The sequence below is a fragment of the Schistocerca nitens genome, chromosome 1 (genome assembly GCF_023898315.1).
Source record: "Schistocerca nitens isolate TAMUIC-IGC-003100 chromosome 1, iqSchNite1.1, whole genome shotgun sequence".
Classification (NCBI taxonomy): domain Eukaryota; kingdom Metazoa; phylum Arthropoda; class Insecta; order Orthoptera; family Acrididae; genus Schistocerca; species Schistocerca nitens.
The window spans coordinates 911,607,273-911,633,149 of NC_064614.1; the positions used below are offsets into that span (position 1 = coordinate 911,607,273).

Consider the following 25,877-nt stretch of genomic DNA (forward strand, 5'->3'; position numbering starts at 1 on the left):
GGTCTGTTGCCCTGCCATTACTTCTTCTAGGCTTTCGGGTGGCCAAAAAAAGTGACTTTGGTGCACCAGCATTATGTATGGGCAGCCCTTCACAATCCCATGTATCTCTCTTGAGCTTTAGCCCCTGCCAGGAACCACTTGCAACCCAGCCTTCATACAGCAGCTGCATATCTGCACGATGCAACTGTGCCAGGTGCTTCCACAATGCCACAGTGACAGCAAATCATTCCTGAACTGGGACATCAGCAAGTGCATGTATGTCATGGTCCATGTAGATGCCAGTCAGCCACCACTCAGCCTGCAGTACTCAAGCACACAGCTTGTGCTGAAGTATAGGGAGAAGATATTTTCTGCAGGTCTCTGTGGTTCTGCCACCACATTTTCCATCAATCAGCTGAAGACAGCATATATGCTCAATCTTCCCAGCCCTTATGTGCCACCAGTTGTTGAAGTGAAGGTGACACCAGGTGATGAAAACAGTACTCCACCCGATGCTGCCAATCTGGCAGACAGTGCTTGGGACCTGAGAGCAGAAGCTGCCCTGCCATTCACACCACTGCCTGCCTCAGAAGAGGTGCCCACAACACTTGTCACCTTGCCTCCATTGCAAGGCCTGTCCTCTCTCACCTCACCTGAATCATAAGGCACTAACACCACACAACCAATACCAAAGCACCTGTCAACACACCTATGATGTTGGCACATGCCTCCACTCCACTGCTTGACCTGGTCTAGCAGCAGGAGACAGCAGCAGCAGGTGCCTATGGCACCAGAACAGGATGGAGAATGTTATGCCACCTGCATGGGGCATACTGTGTGTGACCCAGCATGCATGACCTGCCTGAGCACCAGCATGATACCACACCCTCCGCAAGGCTTTGCTCCAGCACCACAGCATGCCTGACTATGTCTGCCAACCATGGTGCATCACTGTTGCACTTCCTCATCTGGTGGTGCGGCAGGGTGTTACCCCCTCACCAAGCTTGTGATGTAATGCCCCAGAGGCCGCTGCATGCCATGCTGCTGCCTCCACTGTTGCTAGTGGCCCCGGCCCCACTGACACTGCACCGCTGCCCATGGTGGTGCATTGATTGATGCTGGAAGTGGCCACTGCACCCTGTGGCCTGCCCTCTCCTTTTTGAGGAGGGGGGGTCTATGTGGTGACACTCTACTACACATTCATGTATCCAATCCATCTACTGTAACAGGTGATCTCATGCTGTTAGTTGGTTTGTGGGGGTTGAAGGGACCAGACTACAAAGGCCATCGGTCACTTAATTTCATGCTGCAGCAGATGTTGTGTCAGCCAGAAAATAGCTGCATCATGGGTACATCTGAGGACAAGAGTTCTCTTTGCCACAGTGCAAGCTACAGGAAGTGTTCCCAGCTCCTGGTACTTCCCAAGCTGTCCACACGTCCGTAACATGACATCAAGCTGTCCACATGATGAGTGGAGTGATTTAATGTTCCTTTGACCTTAAGTTATTCTTCAAGTTATTCCATTATCAGAAGTAATTGCTTGCTCCAGTGCTACTAGATGGGCGCACAGCTCATGAAGATGTCAATGCAAGTTGATTTTGTGTGTCTATGAAGAAAACAGCATTGTAGGCTCCCATGATGCCTATGGAGAACAAGCAGACGAGATTGACATCATACTTCAGGGAAGCATTATTCAGCACTCTTCTCATGGTCTCATGTGCTGACCATCAACTATCTGCTTCATGGAGCACACTGGATTATAGTGAGTGCAGCAAGATCCAACCCTCTTTTGTGGACAATACACAAACTAATGTGGTGCCATGTATGCACCATTAAAGACCGAAATGCCCAACTATTTTAGATTAGCTTCACCTATGGCACCTCAAGTTTGTTTATATTTTCTTGTATCTGCATTAGTCATTGTGTCAGATTAGCTTCACTTAAGTACCCCAAGTTTGTTTGTTTATACACTGTGTTTTGCTTTGATCACTTTGTTAGATTAGATAAATTTATGATACCTTGAAGTTAATTTATTTGCATTTGCATATTTTCTTAATCACTGTGTTAGATTAGCCCCCTTCATGCACTTCAAGAACATTAACGATGTGTCTCATGTTGTCTTAAAAGAATTTTTGCAAAAAGATTCCCTACAATCAGATAGGCACCACTCATGTGTATTCATAATTTCTTCATGAGTGATGGTGATTACTGGACAGACTCAATTGAGAGTTTATGTATTGTGTAATTAATTGTGCCTGTTAATGTTCCAATAAAGGAACACTTTAGTATTTGGATGTATTTTATTATATTGTTCCCATGCTTTTATCATCTGTTTTACTCACTATGCCTAGGAAACCCATGGTATCCATCCATTGTGTTCAATGGGGATCACAATTCCCACAATTTTTTCTTATGTTTTCTCTTTTTTCCCCCCTGTCATTTCATTCCTTGTTGTTCCTTGTGTTATATTCTTCTCATATGTCACTGAATCTTTTTACTTATTTCATTGTTTCTTGTTGCTCTTGTATTTTCTGTTTGTTACCTTTTGTTCCTTTCTACATTTATTACTCACATACAATGTACAGAATAAAGAAACCATGTAACAATGAAAGCATGAGGATTATCACATTCAGTTGCTTTGTCTTCTTATTGATTCCTCTCAAACTACTTTTTTTTGGTAATTGATAAGCTGCTTTCTTTCAACTCTCTATAATATTTACATGTGTTCTGTAGCTTCAATGATTCATCCTATAAATATACTACACTTTTAAGCATATGATTTTTTTTCTTTCTCTCCTAGAACAATGGCATGAGAAATGTACCACAACTGATACTATTTTCATCTGAAGATGCACATTATTCAGTTCACAAGATGTCTGCTCTTTTGGGTATCGGAGAACAAAATGTTTGGCTCATCAGTACAGACGCATGTGGGAGAATGAATGTTGAAGAATTGGAAAAGAAAATTGGAGAGAGTATTTCAAATGGTTATGCTCCATTCATGGTTATTGCTACAGCAGGTAAGAAAAAGTATTCTTTCAATATTAATTTTACACTGACTAACAAAATGAAAAACTAATGGCTAGTGTCAGCCTCCTCAAAAGCAAGTTCCTGTTAATAATTACATCTTTGACTGTAAAATTTTAGTGGAAAGGTACAATAAAAAATAAGGGAGGTGTCCATTTCAGATTCAAAATTTTGTTTCACGTGTCACAAAATATTCAATAATTTTCAAAAATCATCCATGATTTGAAAATTTTCATGATACACTTCATAAAACATAATGAAGATATTGAGTATTTTGTTGTAAACAGTAATCTATATTCTTGTTCGTCACAACACTCTTCAAATTTGTGCTTTTTACAAAACTTTTCTCTAACTCCTGTTTTTCAATAACATTTAATACTTCTTTCCCACCCATTGTGTTTGTGTGTTAGACAATCTTCCTTGAACTTAATCATACCTACTGTCATATAAGAGCATCATATAAGAGCATCTTAAAGTTCATATTTACCTGTTAACTCTTCAGGTTTTCAGAAGTGAAAAATCATTTAGCAAAAAATCATTTCACTGACTTTCATACTGAATACAAATAAACACACCATTTTTAATCAAGTACTGTGTCACATGATAGAAGTAAATCATAATGAAAGTCATGTAATTTCTTTATACTTTAGTTTTCTAAGAGGAGCTTCTCTAAACAGTTCATTAATGCAAGAGCCAATTCTTTCAAATCTTTTAATTCCTTACAAACCTACTGCACAGCTGCAAGTTGCAGATCACATGTCTTAAATCACAGTTCATAGATTTCAAATATAACAATAGCTGTGAGCAGCAGCCCATTATAGGAGAAGTGACTGGGCAGTGGTGTATGGTAGAGGGTGGGGTGGGGAGGGGGGATGGTAAAGAGCTGCTTGTGGGAGCATGCAGGGATGAGGTGGAGAGAAGGTAGGGCAGCAAGGTACTGTCGGGAGATTAAATGGCGGGCTGGGGGGGGGGGGGGGAGTGGGGTAGGGTTAGCAGAAAAGGAGAGAAGTAAAAAGACTGTGGGTGCATTTGAGGAACAGAGGGCTGTCTAGTGCTAGAATGGGAACAGGGAATGAGCTGGGTGGGTAATGACAATGGCTAACAAAGGTTGAGGCCAGGAGAGTATGGGAATGTAGGATATATTGCAGGGAGAGTACCCACCTGTACAATTCAGAAAAACTGGTGTTGGTGGGGAGGACCCAGATGACACAGGCTATGAAGCAGTCATTGAAATGAAGAGTCTCATTTTGGATGGCATGCTCTGCAACAAGGTGGCCCAGCTGTTTCTTGTTCACGGTTTATTGGTGGCCATTCATGTAGACAGACAGCTTGTTGGTTGTCATGTCCACTATTTGCAACTTACCCTGTAGATCACATGACTGGTTTCACAGCTAGCCCTGTCTTTGATGGGACAGGTGATGCTTGTGACCGGACTGGAGTAGGTGGTGGTGGGAAGTTATGTGGGACAGGTCTTGTATCTAAGTCTGTTACACGGATATTGAGTCACAAGAGGAATGCTCCTCTGTTGTCAGAAAATGGAACTTTGGGAGGTGGTGGGTGTCTGGAGAGATAGGTATGGAAGATCTGTTTTTGTACAGTGTTGGAATGGTAATTACAGTCTGTGAAGGCCTCATTAATACCTTTGGTATATTTTGAGAGGGACCGCACTTCACTACAGATGCAATGGACATGGGGAACTAGGCTCTGTGAAAATGACTTCTTGGTATGGAATGGGTGGCAGCTGTCAAAGTGGAGGTATTGCTGGTGGTTGGTAGGTCTGATATGGATGAAGGTACTAATGTAACCATCTTTGAGGTGGAGGTCAACATCAAGGAAGCTGGCTTGCTAGGTTGATTATGGCCAGGTAAAGAAAATGGGGCAGAAGATGTTGAGTTTCTGGAGGAATGTGGATAATCTGTTGTCACCCTCAATCCAGATCACAAAGATGTCATCAATGAATCTGAACCAGGTGGGGGGTTTAGGGTTCTGGGTGTTTAGGAAGCATAATTCTTAATGGCCCATGAATGGGTTGGTATGGGATGATACCATGGAGGTGTCCATAGCTGTAACCTAGATTTGTTTGTCACTAATGCCTTCAAAGAAGAAGTAATTGTGGGTGAGAATATAATTGGTCATGTTGCCTAGGAATGATGTAGGTTTGGAATCTTTTGGGCATTGGGAAAGGTAGTGCTCAGTGGCAGTAATGCCTTGGGCATTAGGGATGTTAGTGTAAACAGAGGTGGCATCATTAGTGACAAGCAGGGCTCCATGTGGTAAAGAGACAGTAACTGTGCAGGGTCAGTGGAGGAAAGAGCTGAAGGTGTTGGTCTACGAGAGCATAGATTCTCTCAGTGGTGGCACAGTAACTGACACAATGGGGTCTCCCAGATGGTTGGGACTATGGACTTCAGGAAGCGTGTAGAAGGTAGGAGTGCAAGGAGTGGTAGTGGTGAGGAGAGAGATGTTCTCTGGGGAGAGGTTCTGGGATGGACTTAAGGATTTGAGGAGGGACTGGAGATACTTCTGGATTTCTGGAAGGGGTTCACTTGGCAGGGTTTGTAGGTGGATGAATGTAACAGCTGAAGGAGAGGTTTGTAGGTTGTTGTAGAGGTGGTGGATAGTGATAGTCCAAGGCAAGAGTAGGAAGTGAAGAGGATGGAGAGTTTTTGAGGTGGCATTGTGGATGTTGCCCTAGTTCCTGGAGAATGAGAGTGGGGGGGGGGGGGGGGATTGGCAGAATCTGAACAGATGCAGGTCATTGTGGAAGGAAGGGTGGCAGCCAGAGATGGCAATGCCATTTGGGGGATTCTACAAGCCAAGCAACAAAGCAACAATGCACAAACAATATGTGGGCCTGGGTTCTGTTTGGGGATAAGGAAACTTTTCTGTATTGATGCAGATGGAAGGAGCAAAGACCCATAAAAATACATAAATTATGTAGAAATACATACGAAAAGTTTCGCAAAAATACAGCCAAACACATGAGAAAAATTATGAAAAGTATGAAATGGATGAAGTAAGAGGAAACAAGATGAAATCTGAAGGAGTAGGCCGACAGTGAAAGGCAAAAACCAACTAAAATTGGCAGAAAAGGAGAGAAGTAAAAAGACTTGAGTGTGCTGGTGGTAAAGAGGGCTGTGTAGTGCTGGAATGGGAACTGGAAAGGTGCTGGATGGGTAACGACAATGACTAATGAAGGTTGAGGCCAGGGTGATTAAGGGAAGGTAGGCTATACTGCAAGGAGAGTTCCAGCTTGTGCTATTTAGAAAAGCTGGTGTTGGTGTGGAGGATCCAGATGGCACAGGCTATGAAGTAGTCATTGAAATGAAGAACATCATGTTGGACCATATGCTCAGCAACAGCATGGCCCAACTGTTTGTTGGCCACAGTTCATTGCTGGCTATTCATGTGGACAGACAGCATGTTGGTTGTCATGCCCTTGTAGAATGCAGCACAGTGGTTGCAGCTAAGCGTGTATATCACATGACAGAGATTTTCTGTTTTCAGCACCTTCAGCCTATTACCCATCACCTAGGCTCCTATATAAAAGATACCAACCATTTCCTCCACTGACTCTCCACAGTTCCTGTTTCTTTACCACATGATGCCTTGAAAGTCAGTATTGATGCCACCTTCCTTTACACTAACATCACTAATAGTCATGGCCTTACTGCTACTGCCCACTGCCTTTCCCAACATCTAACAAATTCCAAACCTACAACTTCCTTCCTAGCCAGCATGACCAACTATATCCTCACCCACAATTACTTTTCCTTTGAAGGCATACCGACAAACAAATGTGCGGTACAGCTATGGGCACCTACATGGCACCTTCCTATGCCAGCCTGTTTGTGGACCGTTAAGAGAAATCCTGCTAAATGCTCAAAACCCCAAACCTCCACCTGGTTCAGATTCACTGATGTATATTCATGATCTGGATGAAGAGTGAGGACACCCTGCTGACATTCATCCAGAAACTGAACACCTTCTCCCCCATTCACTTCACCTTGTCCTACTCAACATAACTTGCCAACTTGTTGAATGTTGACCTCCAACTCAAAGATGGCTACATCAGTGCTCCTTTCCATATCAAATCTACCAGCCACCAACAATACCTCTGCTTCCACAGCAGCCACACATTCTATACCAAGAAATTCCCTCTGTACATCCTAGCCACCCATATCCCTCACACCTTTACTGACAAAGAACCTCTTACCAAGTATACCAAGGGTAACTGAGGCCTTGTACAGAAACAGATCTCTCATGCCTTTCTCTCCAGTCACCTACCACCTCCCACATTCCCACTGTCCAGCCCCATAAGGAGCACCCTGCTCATTACTCAGGATTCGAGCAACTGAATCACATTCTCTGCCAGGGTTTTGACTATCTCTCCTCATGCCGTGAAATGAGGAATATTCCGTCCCCTATCCTTTTGGCTTCTCTTACAGTGCTATTCTGCTGCTTGCTGAACCTACACAATATCATTATCCATCCTTACTCCACCCCTGATCCCAATCCCTTGACTCATGGCTCATACAAGGTGTGATTGGAAAGTTTTAAGAATGGGCATGTAATGGTACAATGGTGGTACCTACATGCTCCTGTGATGCGTCTCTTTCAAAATAGTTCCCTTCTGACTGAACACACTGACTCCAATGGTGTTTCCACATTACTGGAAATATTTTTCCTGAAGTGTGTTAAGGATGCTCTCCATATTTGCCTGAATGTGTTCAATCAAGTCAAATCGCTTCCCTTTCATTGAACATTTCAGTTTAGGAAACAGGTAGAAGTCCACAGGGGCTAAATCAGAGGAATATGGCAGTTGTGGAAGCACAGGAAGTTTGAATTTGGTCAAAAATTCAACAATGAAGAAGGCACAATGAACCGGAGCATTGTCATGGTGTAGCACCCAACTCCTGTCTTTCCACAATGCAAACGCTCAAGGACACAATTGTCTGTCCTCCAGGGGTAAATTCATGATGCACAATACTGGTACAATAAAAAAAAATCACCAACATTGTCTTCACATTCAACTGACCTTGCCGTGCTTTGTTTGGTTGTGGTGAACCTGCAGTGTTCTATTGCGAAGACTGCACTTTGGTGTCAGGATCATATCCGTATACCCATAATTCATCACCAATAATTACCCTATTTAACAAATCTGGGTCATTTTTAGTCTGATTAATCAGTTCTCAGCTCAAATCAAGTCGGTATTATCTTTGGTCACTTGACAACACTTTTGGAATGAATTTTGTGGACATTCAATGCATGTTCAGATCTTCAGAAAATTGACTGAACTGCATAGAAACTTAAATTAAGTTCATCAGCCATCTCCCCAATTGTAAGTCTACAATCAGAGCACACTAAGTTGTGAACTTTCACAATATTTTCATTTGTTTTTGAGGTGGAAGGATGGCCGGACCATGGTTCATCTTCAAATGATTCGTGGCCATTTTTAAATCTGTTGAACCACACAAAAACATTTGACTGGCTCATACAATTATTTCCAAAAGCTGTTTTTAATAGTTCCACAGTCTCAGAAGCTGATATCCTGGTTTTAAAACAAAATTTTACGCAAACTTGTTGCTTCGTTTTTACATCTATTTTCAGGCAGACAGAATCCAGCAACAAGCCCTAACAAACCCACACTCAACCAGCTGCCACAACAAAATGAATAAAGGAAATGCATTTCCTGTCAGAGGGCATTCAAGGACACGGCAATGACTCACTCCCCACCCTCCGTGTACCTGTCTGTCAAACCAGTAAGCAGTAGCGGATCCATTCTTAAAATTTTCCAATCACACATCATATCTCTGTAATAGACCTAAATGCAAGACTTGTCCCATACATCCTTCCAGCACCACCCACTCCAGTCTGGTCATAAGCATCACCTGCTGTTGTTGTTGTGGTCTTCAGTCCTGAGACTGGTTTGATGCAGCTCTCCGTGCTAATCTATCCTGTGCAAGCTTATTCATCTCCCAGTACCTACTGCAACCTACATCCTTCTGAATCTGCTTAGTGTAGTCATCTCTTGGTCTCCCTCTACGATTTTTACCCTCCACACTGCCATCCAATGCTAAATTTGTGATCCCTTGATGCCTCAGGACATGTCCTACAAACCGATCCCTTCTTCTAGTCAAGTTGTGCCACAAACTTCTGTTCTCCCCAATTCTATTCAATACCTCCTCATTAGTTATGTGATCTACCTACCTAATCTTCAACATTCTTCTGTAGCACCACATATCGAAAGCTTCTATTCTCTTCTTGTCCAAACTATTTATTGTCCATGTTTCACTTCCATACATGGCTACACTCCATACAAATACTTTCAGAAACGACTTCTTGACACTTAAATCTATACTCGATGTTAACAAATTTCTCTTCTTCAGAAAGGCTTTCGTTGCCATTGCCAGTCTAGATTTGATATCCTCTCTACTTCGACCATCATCAGTTATTTTGCTCCCCAAATAGCAAAACTCCTTTACTACTTTAAGTGTCTCATTTCCTAATCTAATTCCCTCAGCCTCGCCCGACTTAATTCGACTACATTCCATTATCCTCGTTTTGCTTTTGTTGATGTTCACCTTACATCCTCCTTTGAAGACACTGTCCATTCCATTGAACTGCTGTTCCAAGACCTTTGCTGTCTCTGACAGAATTACAATGTCATCAGCGAACCTCAAAGTTTTTATTTCTTCTCCCTGGATTTTAATACCTACTCCAAATTTTTCTTTTGTTTCCTTTACTGCTTGCTCAATATACATATTGAATAACATCGGGGAGAGGCTACAACCCTGTCTCACTCCCTTCCCAACCACTGCTTCCCTTTCATGCCCCTCGACTCTTATAACTGCCATCTGGTTTCTGTACAAATTGTAAATAGCCTTTCACTCCCTGTATTTTACCCCTGCCACCTTTATAATTTGAAAGAGAGTATTCCAGTCAACATTGTCAAAAGCTTTCTCTAAGTCTATAAATGCATCACCTATCCCATCAAAAACAGTTCTACCTGTAAAAGCAATCATGTGCTCTACAAACTAAGTTGCAACCAGTGTGTTGCAACTACATAAGAATGACAACAAACCAGTTTCCTGACTGTATTAATGGCCACTGACAAACTATGAGCAAGAGACAGCTGAACCACTTTGTTGCTGAACATACTGCCCAACACAACATGCTTCAGTTCAATGACTGCTTCACAGCATGTGACATCTGGACCACCCCACCAACACCAGCTTTTCTGAACTACACAGTTGGGAACTCTCCCTGCCATATATCCTATGTTCCCATAACCCTCCTAGCCTCAACCTTCGTTAGTCATTGTCCTTACAGTCCAAAGCCCATTCTCTGTTCCCATTTCAGCATTACACAGCCCTCTATTCTACCAACACATACACAATCTTTCTACTTCTCCCTTTTCCAAACCCTTCCCCCCTTCCCCTGACCCCCACCCCCTCACTGCCCTCTGTCAACCTCCTGACTGCATCTAGCTGTCCTACTATCTCTCCAATTTGTCTCTGTATGCTTCCACAAGTAGCACTTTACTGCTCCCCCCCCCTCTCCACCCCTAATATTCTATCCCTCCCCCTCCCCACTCCAGCCTCCTCCTTACTCCCACAACTCAATTGCTTCTCCCATTGCCCCGAAAGTCAGAGACTGTGGTCATTTGTTTGTGTGAACTGCATATGTGTGTGTGTGTGTGTGTGTTTTTTTTTTTTTTGTCTGCTTCTGATGAAGTTGTGTTTGCCGCAAGCTCACTTTCTGACAGTCTTTTTGTTGTGTCTATCTGTGACTCAGTATCTCCTCTGTATGGTGAGTAGCAACTATCTTTCTCATAATATTGGTACTTTCCATCCTGTATTTTCCATTGTTTAAATATAACAATAAGCATTGTTAATGCTCCAAGCAGAAGTGCTTTGTTGCTGCTCTGCAATTTTTGCAGTTTTGACCAAGATAAACTGATGCTGCAATGTTCATCTTTGGGATGCCAGTGTAGAGGTTGTCACAGAATTGGCTAAGTAAAGAATTGGAATAATTCACATTTGAATTTATATATGAAAGCCAACTTCTGAAATTTCCTTTTTGTGAAACACTGTGTGCCATATTCATTTGCAGATTCAAAATTACAGATTCTAATATTTTACTGTTGGTTTTGCTCTGCATAATCTTACCCTGATTGTGTCAGTGTTCACATGCATTGTGATATAATGTGAAATTTTGAACACTAATGAATACTGCAATAAACGCATAGTACTATCAAAAATTGTAAGCCTAAAACTTAAATTGTGATCATTTATAAAAGTTTTTGACAGCAGCAGGCTCATCCTTGTTAAAAACAATCATTCCCTAACTTCACTGTATAATTATGTGAGAAATAGATTTATCATGAGAGTTTTTGAATACCTACAAAAGCATATTTTTGGAATTTTTTATCAGTTACAATTGTTGTGGATAACTTGTTTCATAGAAAATCAGTATTTATCACTTATAATTACTGTCAAAGAATAGTCCACCCCAAACTTCAGAGCACATCAATGTCCATAAAGTTAGATTTTTTAGAAATTTTGTAAGGTAACAATTGTTGCGTGCGTAAGTTACTTCGCAGTAAATCGACATTTGTGATTTAGTTATAGCAGCACATATTGTAACTAACTGATACCACTGAGTATATTGGGAGGGCTCCCATGATAGTCATGTAACAGAGGTACCAAAGGTAGTATAAGTACTATCCTCTCCTGTGAATACCTCCTCTGCAGGAGGCGTGGGATCTGTCATTACTCATCCACTTGGCTGTAAGTGGCATGTCAATGATATATGTGGGCATCATATGTGGGGTAGACAGACACGAGGGAGGACATAGGTTATTATACTGATCCCCACAATCAACAGGTTTGAGGTGTTGTCTTTCATTGAAATTGAAACTGAGCCAGTGGCACTCACTTCAGATCAAGAGGAGGCAAACACAAAAGGATAGAGATCTATTAATTGTCAGCAGTTCAAACACATGGCAAATAATGCTACATCTCAGGGAAATGACAGCAAAGGACAGGAAGGGGCATGGGAGCCTCATTCATCATGTTGAAGAGGCTATGCTGCAGTTACTGTGGAGGGGGTAGTGGGGGGGGGGGGTGTACAGGGAGGCAGACAGTGCAACTAACTGCAGGTTGTTGAAACAAACAATGCCTATTGTCTCGGCTCCAAGGTCATTCTTGAATGGTTCCAGCAACTGGCAGAGAAGGTTGAGAAGACCAGCCTTCCACATGGAGTTTCAATGAAGCTCACAATTTGCAGCATTGTTCCCAGAACTGATTGTGGCCTCCTGGTTCTGAGTTGAGTGGAAGGATTGAACCACAGGCTTTGAAGGTTCTGCAACAAGCTAGTTTGTGACTTCCTGGAGTTGTGCCACAGAGCTGAGAATTGTAGGGTCCACCTAAATGAGTCAGGTGTGCACTACACATCAGGGGCTGCTACCCAAGTAGCTGACTATGTGTAGGGGGCACACAAGGTTTTTTTCAGATTAGGTAACTCATCATCCGGTCTAGATAACCACAGCTGTAGGAGACCCAAAAGCATAATGTAAGATCCAAAGAAATGTCCCTCCGCCCCCTCCCCCTCCACAGATTAATTAAAACCCTAGTAGTTAATTTCTGAAGCATTCACAACAAAGTGGCAGGATTTAAAATTCTCCTAAAAACCAGTGAAGTTCACATAATACTAAGCACAGAAAGTTGGTTAATGCCTGAAGTCAACAGCAGTGAGATTTTTGGGGTAAAGTTAAGCATGTATTGAAAGAAAGGCTAACAAGAAACGGAGATGGTATATTTGTCACATGAGATAAGACACTCAAATCCATAGAGATAGAAATTGAAGCTGTATGCAAAATTGTATGGGCAAGAATCAGTATCAAGGGTGGGATTAAAAATTTAAATCGATCATTTTATTGGGCACCAGATTTGCTTCCTGGTGTAACTAAAAATTTTAGAGGAAACCTCATTTCACTTGTACATAAGTCCCCTAATCAAACTGTCATCACCCAACAATCAATTGGGAAAATTAAGTTTTGTTAGTGGAGGGCACGACAAGATGTCCTGTGAAAAATTACTAAGTGTCTTCTCTGAAAATTACCTAGAACAGATGGTTTGGAACACCACTTATAATGGAAATATTTTAGACCTGATGACAACCAATAGACTTTACAATTTTGAAAGTGACCACATCCAAGCTAGTATCAATGACCATGACGTGGTTGTGACATCAGTGATTACCAAAATACAAAGGCTAAGTAAAACCAGTAGAAAGACATATATGTTCACTAAACTAGATTAAAAGCAGAAGTGCCTTATCTCAATGAGGAACTTGAAACTTTTAGCATATGACAGGAGCATTTAGAGGAACTATGTCACTAATTTAAAAGAATAGTTGACCTTGCACTGGATAGATATGTACTAGTACCCAGTAGAAGAGTTCATTATGGAACGGAGCCAGTAGCTGCAAAACAAAACATAGGGCTCTAGACAGAGAGACGCTGAATGAAGCATGTTTGGCTATCAATAGAGTAGTGTATGAAGCCTTCAGTAACTACCACAGCAGAATTTTTGTCAAATGATCTTCCACAAAACCCAAAGAAATTCTGGTAATATGTAAAGGCTGTCGGTGGCACCCAAGTTAGTGTCCAGACATTCATGGTTGAAACGGGAACTGTAATTGAGGGTAGTAAAGCAATAGCAGTAATGCAGTGTTGGTGACTGAGAAACAACTAAAATTGTTGAAACTGTATAAAGCTCCAGGGCCCAGTAGAATCCCTATCAGATCCTACACCAAATTTGTAGCTGAGTTAGCACCTCTTTTCACTATAATCCATCACAGATACCTCCAACAAAAAGCCATGCCCAGTAGTTGGAAGAAAGAACTGATCACATCCATTTACAAGGAGGTTAGTAGAAGTGATCCACAAGACAACCATCCAATATCCTTGACACTGATTTGTTGCACAAAATTAGAACATATTCTGAGCTCAAACATGATAAGATACATCAAACAGTATGATGTTCTCCATGAAATTCAGCATGGATTCCGAAAACATTGATCATGTGAAACCCATCTCGAACTTTTCTCACATGACATACTCAAAGCTTTGGATCACTGCAGTTAGATAATGCAATCTTTTTCTATTTTTAAAAAGCATATGACACAGTACTACATCTTCACTTGTTATTAAATGTGTGATAGTATGGTGTATTAAGTGAAATTTGTGACTGGATTGATAATTTCTTGGTATAGATGGTGCAACAAATTATTTTGGATGGAGAGTCATTGACAAATGTAGAAGTAATTTAGGTGGGCCCCAGGGAAGTGTTTTGAGACCCTTGCTGTTCATGTTTTATATGAATGGCCTTACAGACAGCATGAATAGTAATCTCAGAGTTTTTGCAGATGACGCAGTTATCTATACTTAAGTACTGTCTGAAAGAAACCACTTAAATATTCAGTTAGATATCGATAAGACTTCAAAATGGTACAAAGATGGGCAACTTGCTTTAAATGTTAAGAAATAAAAAATTGGGCACTTCACAAAATTAAAAAAACGTAGGATCCTATGAAGACTATAATATCAACGAGTAAGGGTGCCCATATCTGAGGGCAAAGTTGGTTGTCGCCCCACTCCCCCCCCCCCCCCCCCCCAGCTCTCAGGGAAATGAAAAAAGATGTGTGTAATGGTGTAATGAAGTGATTTCTGTTTAGAAAATGGATTAAAAGCCAGTATTATGCAGGTTTTAAGTGGGTTGGAACTGGATCTTTTTTACGGCTACTTACAACTCACCATTCATTTTCCAAAATATTAAAAATACTCCATACCCCCAAGTCTAAGTTCTCCCCCCCCCCCCCCCACCCCCCCCAACAAACTATTGTATAGGCACCATTGTCAGTGAGTCAGTGAGTCACAGAAAAATATCTGGGTGTAACACTTTTTCTGAAATGAAATGGAATGGTCACATAGGTACAGTGATGTGTAAAGCAGATGGCAGACTTTGCTTTATTGACAGAACACTGGGTAAATGCAATCAGTCTACAAAGGAAACTGCTTATGAATCACTGGTGCAACACATCCTAGAGTATTGCTAAAGTGTGTTGGACCCATACCAGACAAGAATAACAGGGGGTATTGAACAGATACAGAGGACAGTACAAATGGTCACAGGTTTGTTCAATCACATGTACAGAGATCCTGAAGAAACTGGACCAGCAGACTCTTGAAGATAGATATAAACGACCCCAAAAGCCTACTTATAAAGTGTCAAGAACTGGCTTTAAATGAAGGCCCTAGGAAAACAGTACAACCCCCTATGCACCACTCCCATATATATTGCGAAAACAAGGTTAAATTAATAACAACATGCACAGAGACATTTAAATAATCATTATTCACACATTCAGTACATGAATGGTATATGAAAAACCCTAATAACTGGCAGAGTGGGATGTACCCTTTGCTATGCACTTCACAGTGCTTTGTAGAGTACAGATTTAGGTGTAGATGTAGATGTGTTCTCTATCCAGGAACCTTACTAAAATGATCAATACATGATATGAAACTTCCTGCCACATTAAAACTATGTACCAGACTGAGACTCGAACTTGGGACCTTTCCCTTTTGTGGGTAAGTGCTCTGTCAACTGAGCTATCCATGGAAGACTCACAACTTATTCTCACAGCTTTACGTCTGCCAGTATCTCATCTCCTACTTACCAAACTTCACAGAAGCTCGCCTGTGAAACTTCCGAGACTAGCACTCCTGGAAAAAAGGCTGCTGTGGAGATGTGACTTAGCCACAGCCTGAGGGATATTTTCAGAATGAAATTTTCACTCTGCAGTGTAGTGTGTACTGATATGAACTTCCTCGCAGATTAAAACTGTTTTAATTTGATAGGAAGTTTCACATCAGTGCACACTGTGCTGCAGGATAAAAATCTCATTCTGGATTAAATGTATATCTGTTCTTCCTGTCAAATGTTTCATCTAGCATAGAATCTACAGGATTATAAATTACTGACGATTAGATTACCTCCGTCCATTGTCAAAGTCAAAGGTCATTGGTGCTTACTTGCATAGTGGTGCCCAGCTTGGAAATAGCCATTTGAAATTATGATTGTGCAAGAAAATTTAATCACTAGCATTTGGTTGGTAAGGAAGATGAGATGGTGTCATCAAATTTTTGACCACCAGATTTTGTGCCACTGTTCTGGATTAATTTTCAAATCTTTGAGTAATGTCTCTTGCGATTGGGCATGTGACATTATTGAGGGGATTCATCCAGCATATGGGACTGTTTTAAGCTCGGTGGCTTCCTCAGTGCTATTTTGGAGGAGTAGGCTAAGTGCTGGCATGAGGCTTCCCCTTCTACCTTCCCTTAATTGATAATAGCACAAACACAAAACAACACTACACTGTACAAGCTCACTATCACACATGACAGATACACACTGACTTTTCATAACAGGATGGAGGAAGGGAAAGGAAATCACCTCTACAAGAACCTTGATCAGGTGGCAGAATGGGACTCCTGCATCTGCTTCTGACACTCATTTAACTAGTGAATAAGTTTGTTCTCTTTGGTTATCTCTGGTAGTTCAATGGGAGGGTACAAGCATATCAGAGGCTGACCAAATCAAATGGAACAGCTGCCCGTGTGACTTGAGTGCCACTGGCCATTGGATGTGATGTTAGAAACTAATGTGGTATTTGTTGTAAACGTCTATGATGAGATTGAGAGGGTGGTCAGTTGAGAAAAAGAACAATAAGATTTCCATATTGTGAGTTGTCGTATAGTTTGTGTACAATGTTGAACATCATTCTTTTAGACTACTAATGTGTGTGTAATTACAGAATATATTATGCAGAGATAAGTGAAAACAGTGAGACTCAGTGGCTGAGTGGGTAAGCATCAGACTACAGTTTTAGGTTTGCCACAAATTTTAATAGTCTTGATCAATATACCATAAATTTTAATAGTCTTGATCAATATACAGTCCAACATTATACTTTATGATTAAAGGAGGCCACTCACCACAAAGCAGGAGTACTGAGTTGTTGATAGACGTGCATGAAAGTAAGAAAACTTACTAGTCAACATAAAAGTTTTCTGGGCATGGTACCACATCTTAATGTAAAAAACTACTGCTGCTGGAGAAAAACCAGAAGAAGGCCACTGCAATTGTGGCCAAAACATTGGTTTTTCTCCAGCAGCAGTAGTTTTTTACTTTATCATGTGGTACCGACCCAGAAAACTTTTATGTCGACTGACTCTGGCCGCGGAAGCCTACTAAATTATAAAACTTGCTAGGTTTTGGATTTTATCCTTTTATGAGCTACAATAAAATAATCTGTAAGCTAGCAAGTTTCCTTCCTTTTTTGTGTGCTTATTTACAACTCAATCCTTCTGCTTTTTGGTGAGTGATCTCATTTAATTCTAAAGTACCATATCTACATTCTACAAGAACTTTTGCACAACTTTAACAGTCCAATACTAATCAGAAAATCAGTTTTGTTTGACCAACAACAATTTTCAGATCTAGGAAACAAACAGAAAATTTGTTTTTCTGTTTGGTAACACTATGCGTGAGTCTCCAAAAGACTTTTAAAGTATATAAAATCTAAAGAAATATTAGAACATTAAATACAATGAAACAACATACTATTGTTTCACAGTAACTAGTACATGAGATTTCAAACAGAATTAATGATCATAAAGTTATTACTATGAATAACTTCTCACACTGTCAAAAAACAGATCAGAGCATCTCTGTTAGCATATATAACCAGAAGGAGGATGCATGTATCTGTTCACCACCACTGTACTTTTGCAGTTACAATCAACAGGCGTCACCCAAAATCACACAGCTACAAATTTAAAAACAAAATGACATAAAGTGTCATTACCAAACCACTTATAAAGCTATGAAAACAATTGCAAAATGTACATATAATTGTTAATGCCAACACAAATGCGAAGTTCATAAAACTTATGTTGAGACTATATTGGAAGAGACATAATTCTCCGATGGTAATTGGGAGATAGTGTATAGTACAGAAAATATTTCTGATAAGTTTCAGGCATTCATGAATATTTTTAAATATTATTTTGATCTTGCTTTTCCATTGAAAGCCAAAACAACACAAACCACTAAAAGCAACAAGTGGATTACTAGTTGTATAAGGAAATCTTGTTCTAGAAAATGGTACCTTCACAATATTGCAAGAAGCTACAACACAACTCAGGAGTTTGATAGTTACTTTAAAAAATTTAAATCTATCTTAAATAAAATAATAAAGAAGGCAAAGAAATGAGACAATGACAAATACATAGAAGATGCTTCAAACAGAACCAAAGCAATTTGGCAAGTTGTAAAACAAGAAACCAAATCTTACCAAAGTAGAGTTAATAATATAGTATTAAAGGCTGGCTTGGAAAACATTAATAACCCACAGGAAGTAGCTAATATGTTTAATAACTTTTTTATAAATGTAACAGAGAAACTACTACAACAGACTTTTAATATAAAACAGCATATAGAAACAAGGAAAAAAGTCTCAAGCAGATCAATGTTTCTGTAGCCAACAAATGTAGAAGAAGTACAGGTTACAATAAAAAGCCTCAAAATGAAATGTAGATGATATACCTGATTTCATTATAAAGAAGTGTGGGGACTTGATTACTGAGCCCTTAACCCACCTATGTACCTATCTTTTTCTACAGGAACTTTTCCTTCATGTTTGAAAATAGCAAAAGTAAAGCCATTATACAAGAAAGGAAACAAAGATGATATTTCCAACTACAGACCACTGGCACTTCTGTCTGTTTCCTCAAAAATGCTAAAAAGGCTTTTCAATAAGCAGCTAACGGACTTCTTAGAGCTAAATAGCATTCTGTCAGAATCTCAACATGCATTTAGAGCAAACCGCTCAACCAAATGTGCAGTTCACTCCTTTCTATTAGAGGCACTGATAGCATTAGACAACAAAAAACTTACCATGGGCATATTTTTAGATTTGTCAAAGGCATTTGACAACATAAATCATGACAAATTGCTACACAGGATCAGTAATGGGTCCTGTTCTGTTCTTATTCTATGTAAATGACCTAAACATAAGCAATGACAGCAGTAAAATATTTCAATTTTCTGATGATACGAGTGTTCTAATTACAGGAAACTCAGATGAAACTCTTGTAAAAAACATAAAAGAAGCCACTGACAGGCCATCATGTTACTTTGATGACAATGACTTAATAATAAACATTGAAAAAGCTATAGCTATGGATATACACACAGCACAAACAAAAAATCTGATATCACCCAATCTAGAGCTATACAGACAGACAGTACCAAAACGGCCTGTACCAAATTTCTTGGACTTAATCTACAAGACAACTTGAAATGGAAAGCACATATTGAGCAAATGAAGAAAAAATTAAGTACTTCTTGTTTTGTGGTGCGTACATTAAAAAATTGTACCAGCTACAACACCCTTCAGTGTGTATATTATGCAGTTTTACACTCTCACCTCGAGTATGGGATTATGATCTGGGGAAATTCTGGAAATTCTGGAAATTCTGATCTGGGGAAATTCTGGAGATGCCATATATATATATGGCATCATGTACCTATCTTATATATATATATATATATATATATATATATATATATATATATATATAAACAAAGATGAGGTGACTTACCGAACGAAGGCGCTGGCAGGTCGATAGACACACAAACATACACACAAAATTCTAGCTTTCGCAACCAACGGTTGCCTCATCAGGAAAGAGGGAAGGAGAGGGAAAGATGAAAGGATGTGGGTTTTAAGGGAGAGGGTAAGGAGCCATTCCAATCCCGGGAGCGGAAAGACTTACCTTAAGGGGAAAAAAGGACAGGTATACACTTGCACACACACACATATCCATCCACACATACAGACACAAGCAGACATATTTCAATTCCCACGTGGAATGTTTCCCTATATATATATATATATATATATATATATATATATATATATATATATATATATATATATATATATATATATATATATATATAGGAATAATGGAAGGGGTAGATAATCACAAATCATGTAGACCATTGTTTCAAAAAAGGATGATCCTGCCACTTCCTTGCATATATATACTTGAAAATATAATGTATTTAAAGCAAAACTTACATACAAAAAGACCACTCATCACTCAAAACCACACAATACACAGCTATGATACAAGACACAAATTGGATGTACATGTTCAAAGTGCCAACACAAATTTATTTCAAAACAGCCTTATCCATCCTAGTATCAAACTATACAGTGCCTTACCAGATACCATTAAACACATACAAAACATTGGTCACTTCAAATCTAAAATGAAGTCATACTTGGTTGATCACTGCTTTTACAGAGTAAATGAATACCTACAAAACTAAATTTTTGTATATTTACCCAATTCAGAAGAACATTTGTATTTTATCTCTATATATATATAGTGTAACAACATTTATTTAAGTATTCATCATTAATTGATATATTAGTGTGTGTTATTATGTACAAAGGTATATTATATGTAAACCTGTTAATATTAACAAAAAAATCCAAATATCTCTTGCACATTGTGCAGCTGTAGATGAAAATGGAACAATAAATCAAAAAAATAAAAAATTAAAAAATTAAAATCTATGATAAGGCTAAACAAAATGGAGATAATTCCAAGAAATTTAAAGACCATATTTTGAATAAATGAATACAAATGAAGACAGTGCTTCACTTTAATGCTGGATTTATTGTTAACTGTCAGTGGTCATCTACTTTAACTGGGTGACACAAAGACAAAAATTCTGTGTTAGCAGTCTACCATGTAAAGCATATTCAAAAGTGGGATTTTCCTGTCTATTAGTGGCATTAAAACACAAAGCTTCCACTATTTACAATAAATCATATAAAATACTAAAGTGAAAGTATGGTATGTTGTTTTATTGAATATAATATTTTAATATTTCTTCAATTTTCATATATGCGCTCTCACTGAGGAAAGATCGCCACTATTATTCTGGTATGATTTTGTTATGATTTGCTTACTCATTGAAGTATGATTTATTGCAGTGTCTTCATCAAGTCATAAAAAATAGTTTAAATTTCGTGAACTTGAAGATCCCTGTGGAGCATCAATTAAATGCTGTCTCAACTCACTGTAATGATTTTTGAGATGTTTTCTTTTCTTCATCTGATGCAGATTATTGTCCTAATTATAGTTTTTATCTATTTCATTGAGGCCACACATGGCTGCACTTTTCAAGATATGTGTCACTGAATAACATCACTACTACCCTGTTCAATAACGTTGTTTCCTCTCCTTGTACTCATTTTGTATTTTCCTTTCCTGGATGTTGATAACAAACACAAATGAAACAAATGCAATAGCACAAAAAACTGCAAAAGCATTGGCCTTCACTGCCTGAAATTTCCTCTGTGTCCAACTTCTACATTCCTTTTTTTAGACACTCTCTTCTCATGAAAGATGATGATATGTTGACAGTGTTTTATATGCCATACAGATATTTTTTACCATTCAGGATACATGAAAGGGAAAAAAGGTCTGCAAAATTAAAAGAAGATGTAACTATGATTCATTTATGTAAAAAGCTGATCTTATGAACAAATTTCTGAACCAGAGACCTAAAACAGTTGATGTAGGACTGACAGTGTGGACAGAAGGTTGTAATTTGGATTTCAAAAGGGGAAAAATACAATAAATGCTACCAGGGAATTCTCTGAAAAGATAAGCTGTGCTTTAGACAAGGGTAAAAAGGTCACAGGTAATTTTTGTGATTTGACCAAAGCTTTTGACTGACTGTAACTGGATTGATAAGACATCTTCTCACCAAGTGGCAGCACAAGAACACACATGTAAAAAGTTGAAATTTGAAAGCTATTGGACCAAGTGGATCCTCCTGGGAGAAAGTTTGGTGGGGAAGAAAGAGGGGTGAAGGAAAATTACTGGTGCAATTTAGGAACTTGGGATAGTTCAGAAAAGTTAACCAGAACCCCAGGTCAGGATGGACTTACCAGACAGAATGAGAAGGAAAGTCTGAATGTTGCTGACAGCACCAGATGAGATTTAAAAATCTGAGAGCTTAAAGGCTAGGATAGGGTAATAGCAACAGACATTACTTACTAAACATTATGCACAAGTTACAAGTTAATAAGAGCAGCAAGTTAAGTGTGTTGCAAATGGTAGAGGCTGCAGTTTGGGGGGGAAAAGACAGGTCATAAAATAAATAAAAGATATAGAAAACTAAAAGGAGGTGAAGAAAGGAATAGTTACTGAGAAGAAATGCTGAGAAAGAAGAAATTAATGTAAATTAAGGCCAGGTGGGGGTTGAGAACTAAGGACACATTATAATGCCAGTTCCCATCTCCAAAGTTGTGGCAAATTGGTGTCTGAGGAAAGAATCCAGACAGCACATCTCGTGAAACAGGCAGTGAGGTCACGACTGTCATATTGTTGACCATGCTGTGCAACAGGATATTGTGTGTTGCTGCCAGTATACGGCCCCTGTCTATGCCCATTCATACTGACTGATAACTTGGTGGTAGCCATGCCAATGTAAAAGGCTGAATAGTGTTTACATAACAGCATGAAAGTGTCATATCACAGATAGCTCTTCCTTTGATCATGTATGTTTGTCAGTTACAAGGCTAGTATGTGTGGTGGTAGGAGGGTGCATAAGACAAGTCTTACAGTGGGTGTGGTCACAGAGGTAGGAGCCATAGAGTAAGGAAATGAAGATAGAAGGACCACAGGGTCTGACAAGGATATTGTGGAAATTAGGAGAATGACGAAAAGCTTTTCTAAGTGTGATGGAAAAAATGCCAGACATAATGGACTTCATTTCAGGGCATGATTTTAGGAAGCCATGCCAAAGTAACCGATTAATACATTCAAAACCTGGATAATACTGAATAGCAATATCTGTACTCCTAAGTCATTTTTTGAAAGGATAAGCTGTACCAGGATTACATTTGATTTGCCAGGAAATCTGCTTTTGAACTAGGCTGGTGAGGTAATTATGTCCAGTGCAGGCTGAGGTGAGAATCGTGGTGTATTGCTGTAAAGAGTCTGCATCTGAACAAACTCGTTTGCCTCAAATGCCAAGGCTATGTGGGAGGAAACATTTGACATGGAAAGTATGGCAACTGTCAAAATGTAAGTACTGTTGTTTGTTAGTAGGTTTAATGTGAACAGAAGTGTGGAGCATGGGATTCAGAACAGGATCGTGTGAAATTTAATTGGGAGAATGTGTTTAGAGACTACAAGAATTGTAACTGTTCAGCCTCACCATGAGTCCATGTCATCAAAGAATCTAAACAAAAACATGGGCTCAAGGTTTATGGATACCAGAAAAGCCACCACCAAGCAGCTCCTGAAAGGTTGCCATAGGAAGGAGCCATCCTAATTCCCATAGCTGAGACCCTGATCTACTTGTATATCTGCCCTTCAAAGGTAAAGTAGTCATTGGTAAGCATAAAGTTGATTAAGGCCTGCAGGAAGGATGTCATAAGTTTAGAATCAAGTGGGTGCTGGTTGGGGTAATGTTCAGTCAGTACCCACCTGTTTCCAAACTTATGACATCCTTCCTGCTCACCTTAATCAACTTTATACTTACCAGTGACTACTTTACCTTTGAAGAGGATATATGCAAACAAATCATCATTAACATATGTTCACATTTTTTTCATCAAAAGTTTTCTATATTATAAAATGAATTTTCAGCCAGGCAGCTGTACAGTTTTCTTTGAAATAAATTGGAAGGCATAGAACACACTGCGGGTGGCAATTTTTATAGATTTTTACAAAGCTGACTGTGGTGAGTGGGCTGTTTTTACTCACCTGTGTCTCAGAATACCCATTTTAAATTTTCCTCTGGTGTCGTGCTGGTGCATATCTCCTCTTACATGAATTGTTTTGCAGATTTACAATTATAAGTATATTGAGTTTTCTAAACAGAGGTCAGTAGTGATATGTTGGTCCATTCTCTCTGACTTTTTTTGTGTCTTCAATATATCACTTATATGTGTAGAGTGGCCCCATAATAGTAGTCTGTAAGAAATGTGAGACTGGAGTAGTCCAAAATATGTGAGTCTTAAATAGTTAGCAGTAACTAAATCTCTCAGTTTCCACAATAGGTTTGTCAACCTTGATATTATTTTGCATATATGACTGACGTGTTCACCCTTGTTCAATTTGGAGTCAATATGGAATCCTAAAAGTTTAGCTGTTCTAGTTCCTATATCATTAAATAGTCCTAACAAAAGATGCTGGGTCTTGTCAGCTTTACACAGCAGTTCCTTAGAAGAGAACCTTTTTACAGCAACATTTAGTGATTCCAGTGATATTTGTTGTCATGCTGATGTGTCCTGGTGAGCTGCATGTGTCATCTGCATAGCAGACCACAGATTGCAAAACATTATGAGGAAAATCATTGATGGAAATTATGAAAATGAATGGCCCAAACACTGATCCCTGTGGTACCTCTGTCTTCATCATTTTCATTAGAGAATGTCTGTTTCTCACTGCAACATATTGTTTTCTGTGGCTCAAGTATGAAGCAATTATTTTTAGTGCTGTAGTCTGTACTCTATAAAATTCAAGTTTCTCAAGCAATGCTTCATAAGGGATACATTCAAAGGCTTTATGTAGGTCACATGGAACCAGTGAAACTGTATCCCTGTTTTCAAAAGCAGTGATTGTCTGGTTTACATTGTCAAGCACAGCTGAAATGGTGTTTTTTCCTCATCTGTAACAAACTATTTGTTCAAAAGGAGGTTATTTTATTCAAAATAATCACTTAATTGATTGTATATAAGAGTTTCAAATACTTTGGAAATTGCAGTAGCTGTTGAGACTGGTCAATAATTTTGGGGGAGATTTTTGTCTCTTTTGAAATTTTTAATGACACAGGGAAAACCCCAAACTGAAGAGATTTGTTAAAAATGTAGGCTAAAGGTTCACAGATAAAAGGAATAGTTTTCTTGACAATGTAATTGGATAGCCAATAATTATCCATAGTTTTAGAGTTGGGGAATTATGTTATTGCTTTTATTACGTCAGTGGATGTTATAACTTTACACTGAAAAGACTGTTTCACTGGCAGCTGCTTACCAAGTAGTTCACTTGCAGATGTGTTGGTCAAGTTCATTCTGTTTCCAATTTCTTCCTCTGAAGGCACAAAGAACTTGTGCACCTGTTCTGGTTCAACTGATACTTTCTGTTTATGGTTAGGGGAGTGTTCTTGTGTGATAATCTGCCCTGCCACATTGCTCTTGTATGGCTCAGTTTCTATAAACCTCTCAGCTTAGCTTTATAAAAAAATGTATACTTCAGATACTTCATTTAATCCATATCAGCTTGTTTAGTGTCACTTTCACTGTTCTTTTTACATGCAGTTTGCAATAACAGCATTTGTTCCCTAATGTTTTCAAGTTCTTTAGTGTATCAGTTTGCTAACTTTGTTTTGGGCTTTCATTTAAATTTAATTTTTCTTAGAGGTGAACAAGTGTACCACGCTTCAATATATTTGCTAAAGAATCTGTCAAACACAGTTTCAATATTAGTTTGTCCAATCTGTATTTCATTCAAGAAGTCCCATTTTATATATCTTAGTCTGTCAGCAAACAAGTTCACAAATTCATCTTTCTGTCTTCTCAACCAAGTTTTCTGGTTTTTTCATGGGTGATATTATTGATGTGACATGACAGTTTGCTTTGTGAGGAGTAAGGTTAATGGTCAGAGATACGTCCATCAGCATGGCTAACAGCAAAAATCTCAC

The 25,877-nt window shown here is 39.2% G+C and overlaps 1 protein-coding gene across 1 annotated transcript in view; it reads left to right on the forward strand.

Moving 5' to 3' along the window:
• The window catches only part of LOC126237335 (cysteine sulfinic acid decarboxylase-like), a 131,980-nt gene that overhangs the window by 74,531 nt on the left and 31,572 nt on the right, over positions 1 to 25,877 (forward strand). The window contains exon 3 of the mRNA XM_049947323.1: positions 2,780 to 2,999. Within this exon, the coding sequence (XP_049803280.1) occupies positions 2,780 to 2,999 (220 nt within the window). The remainder of the gene's footprint in view (positions 1 to 2,779; positions 3,000 to 25,877) is intronic.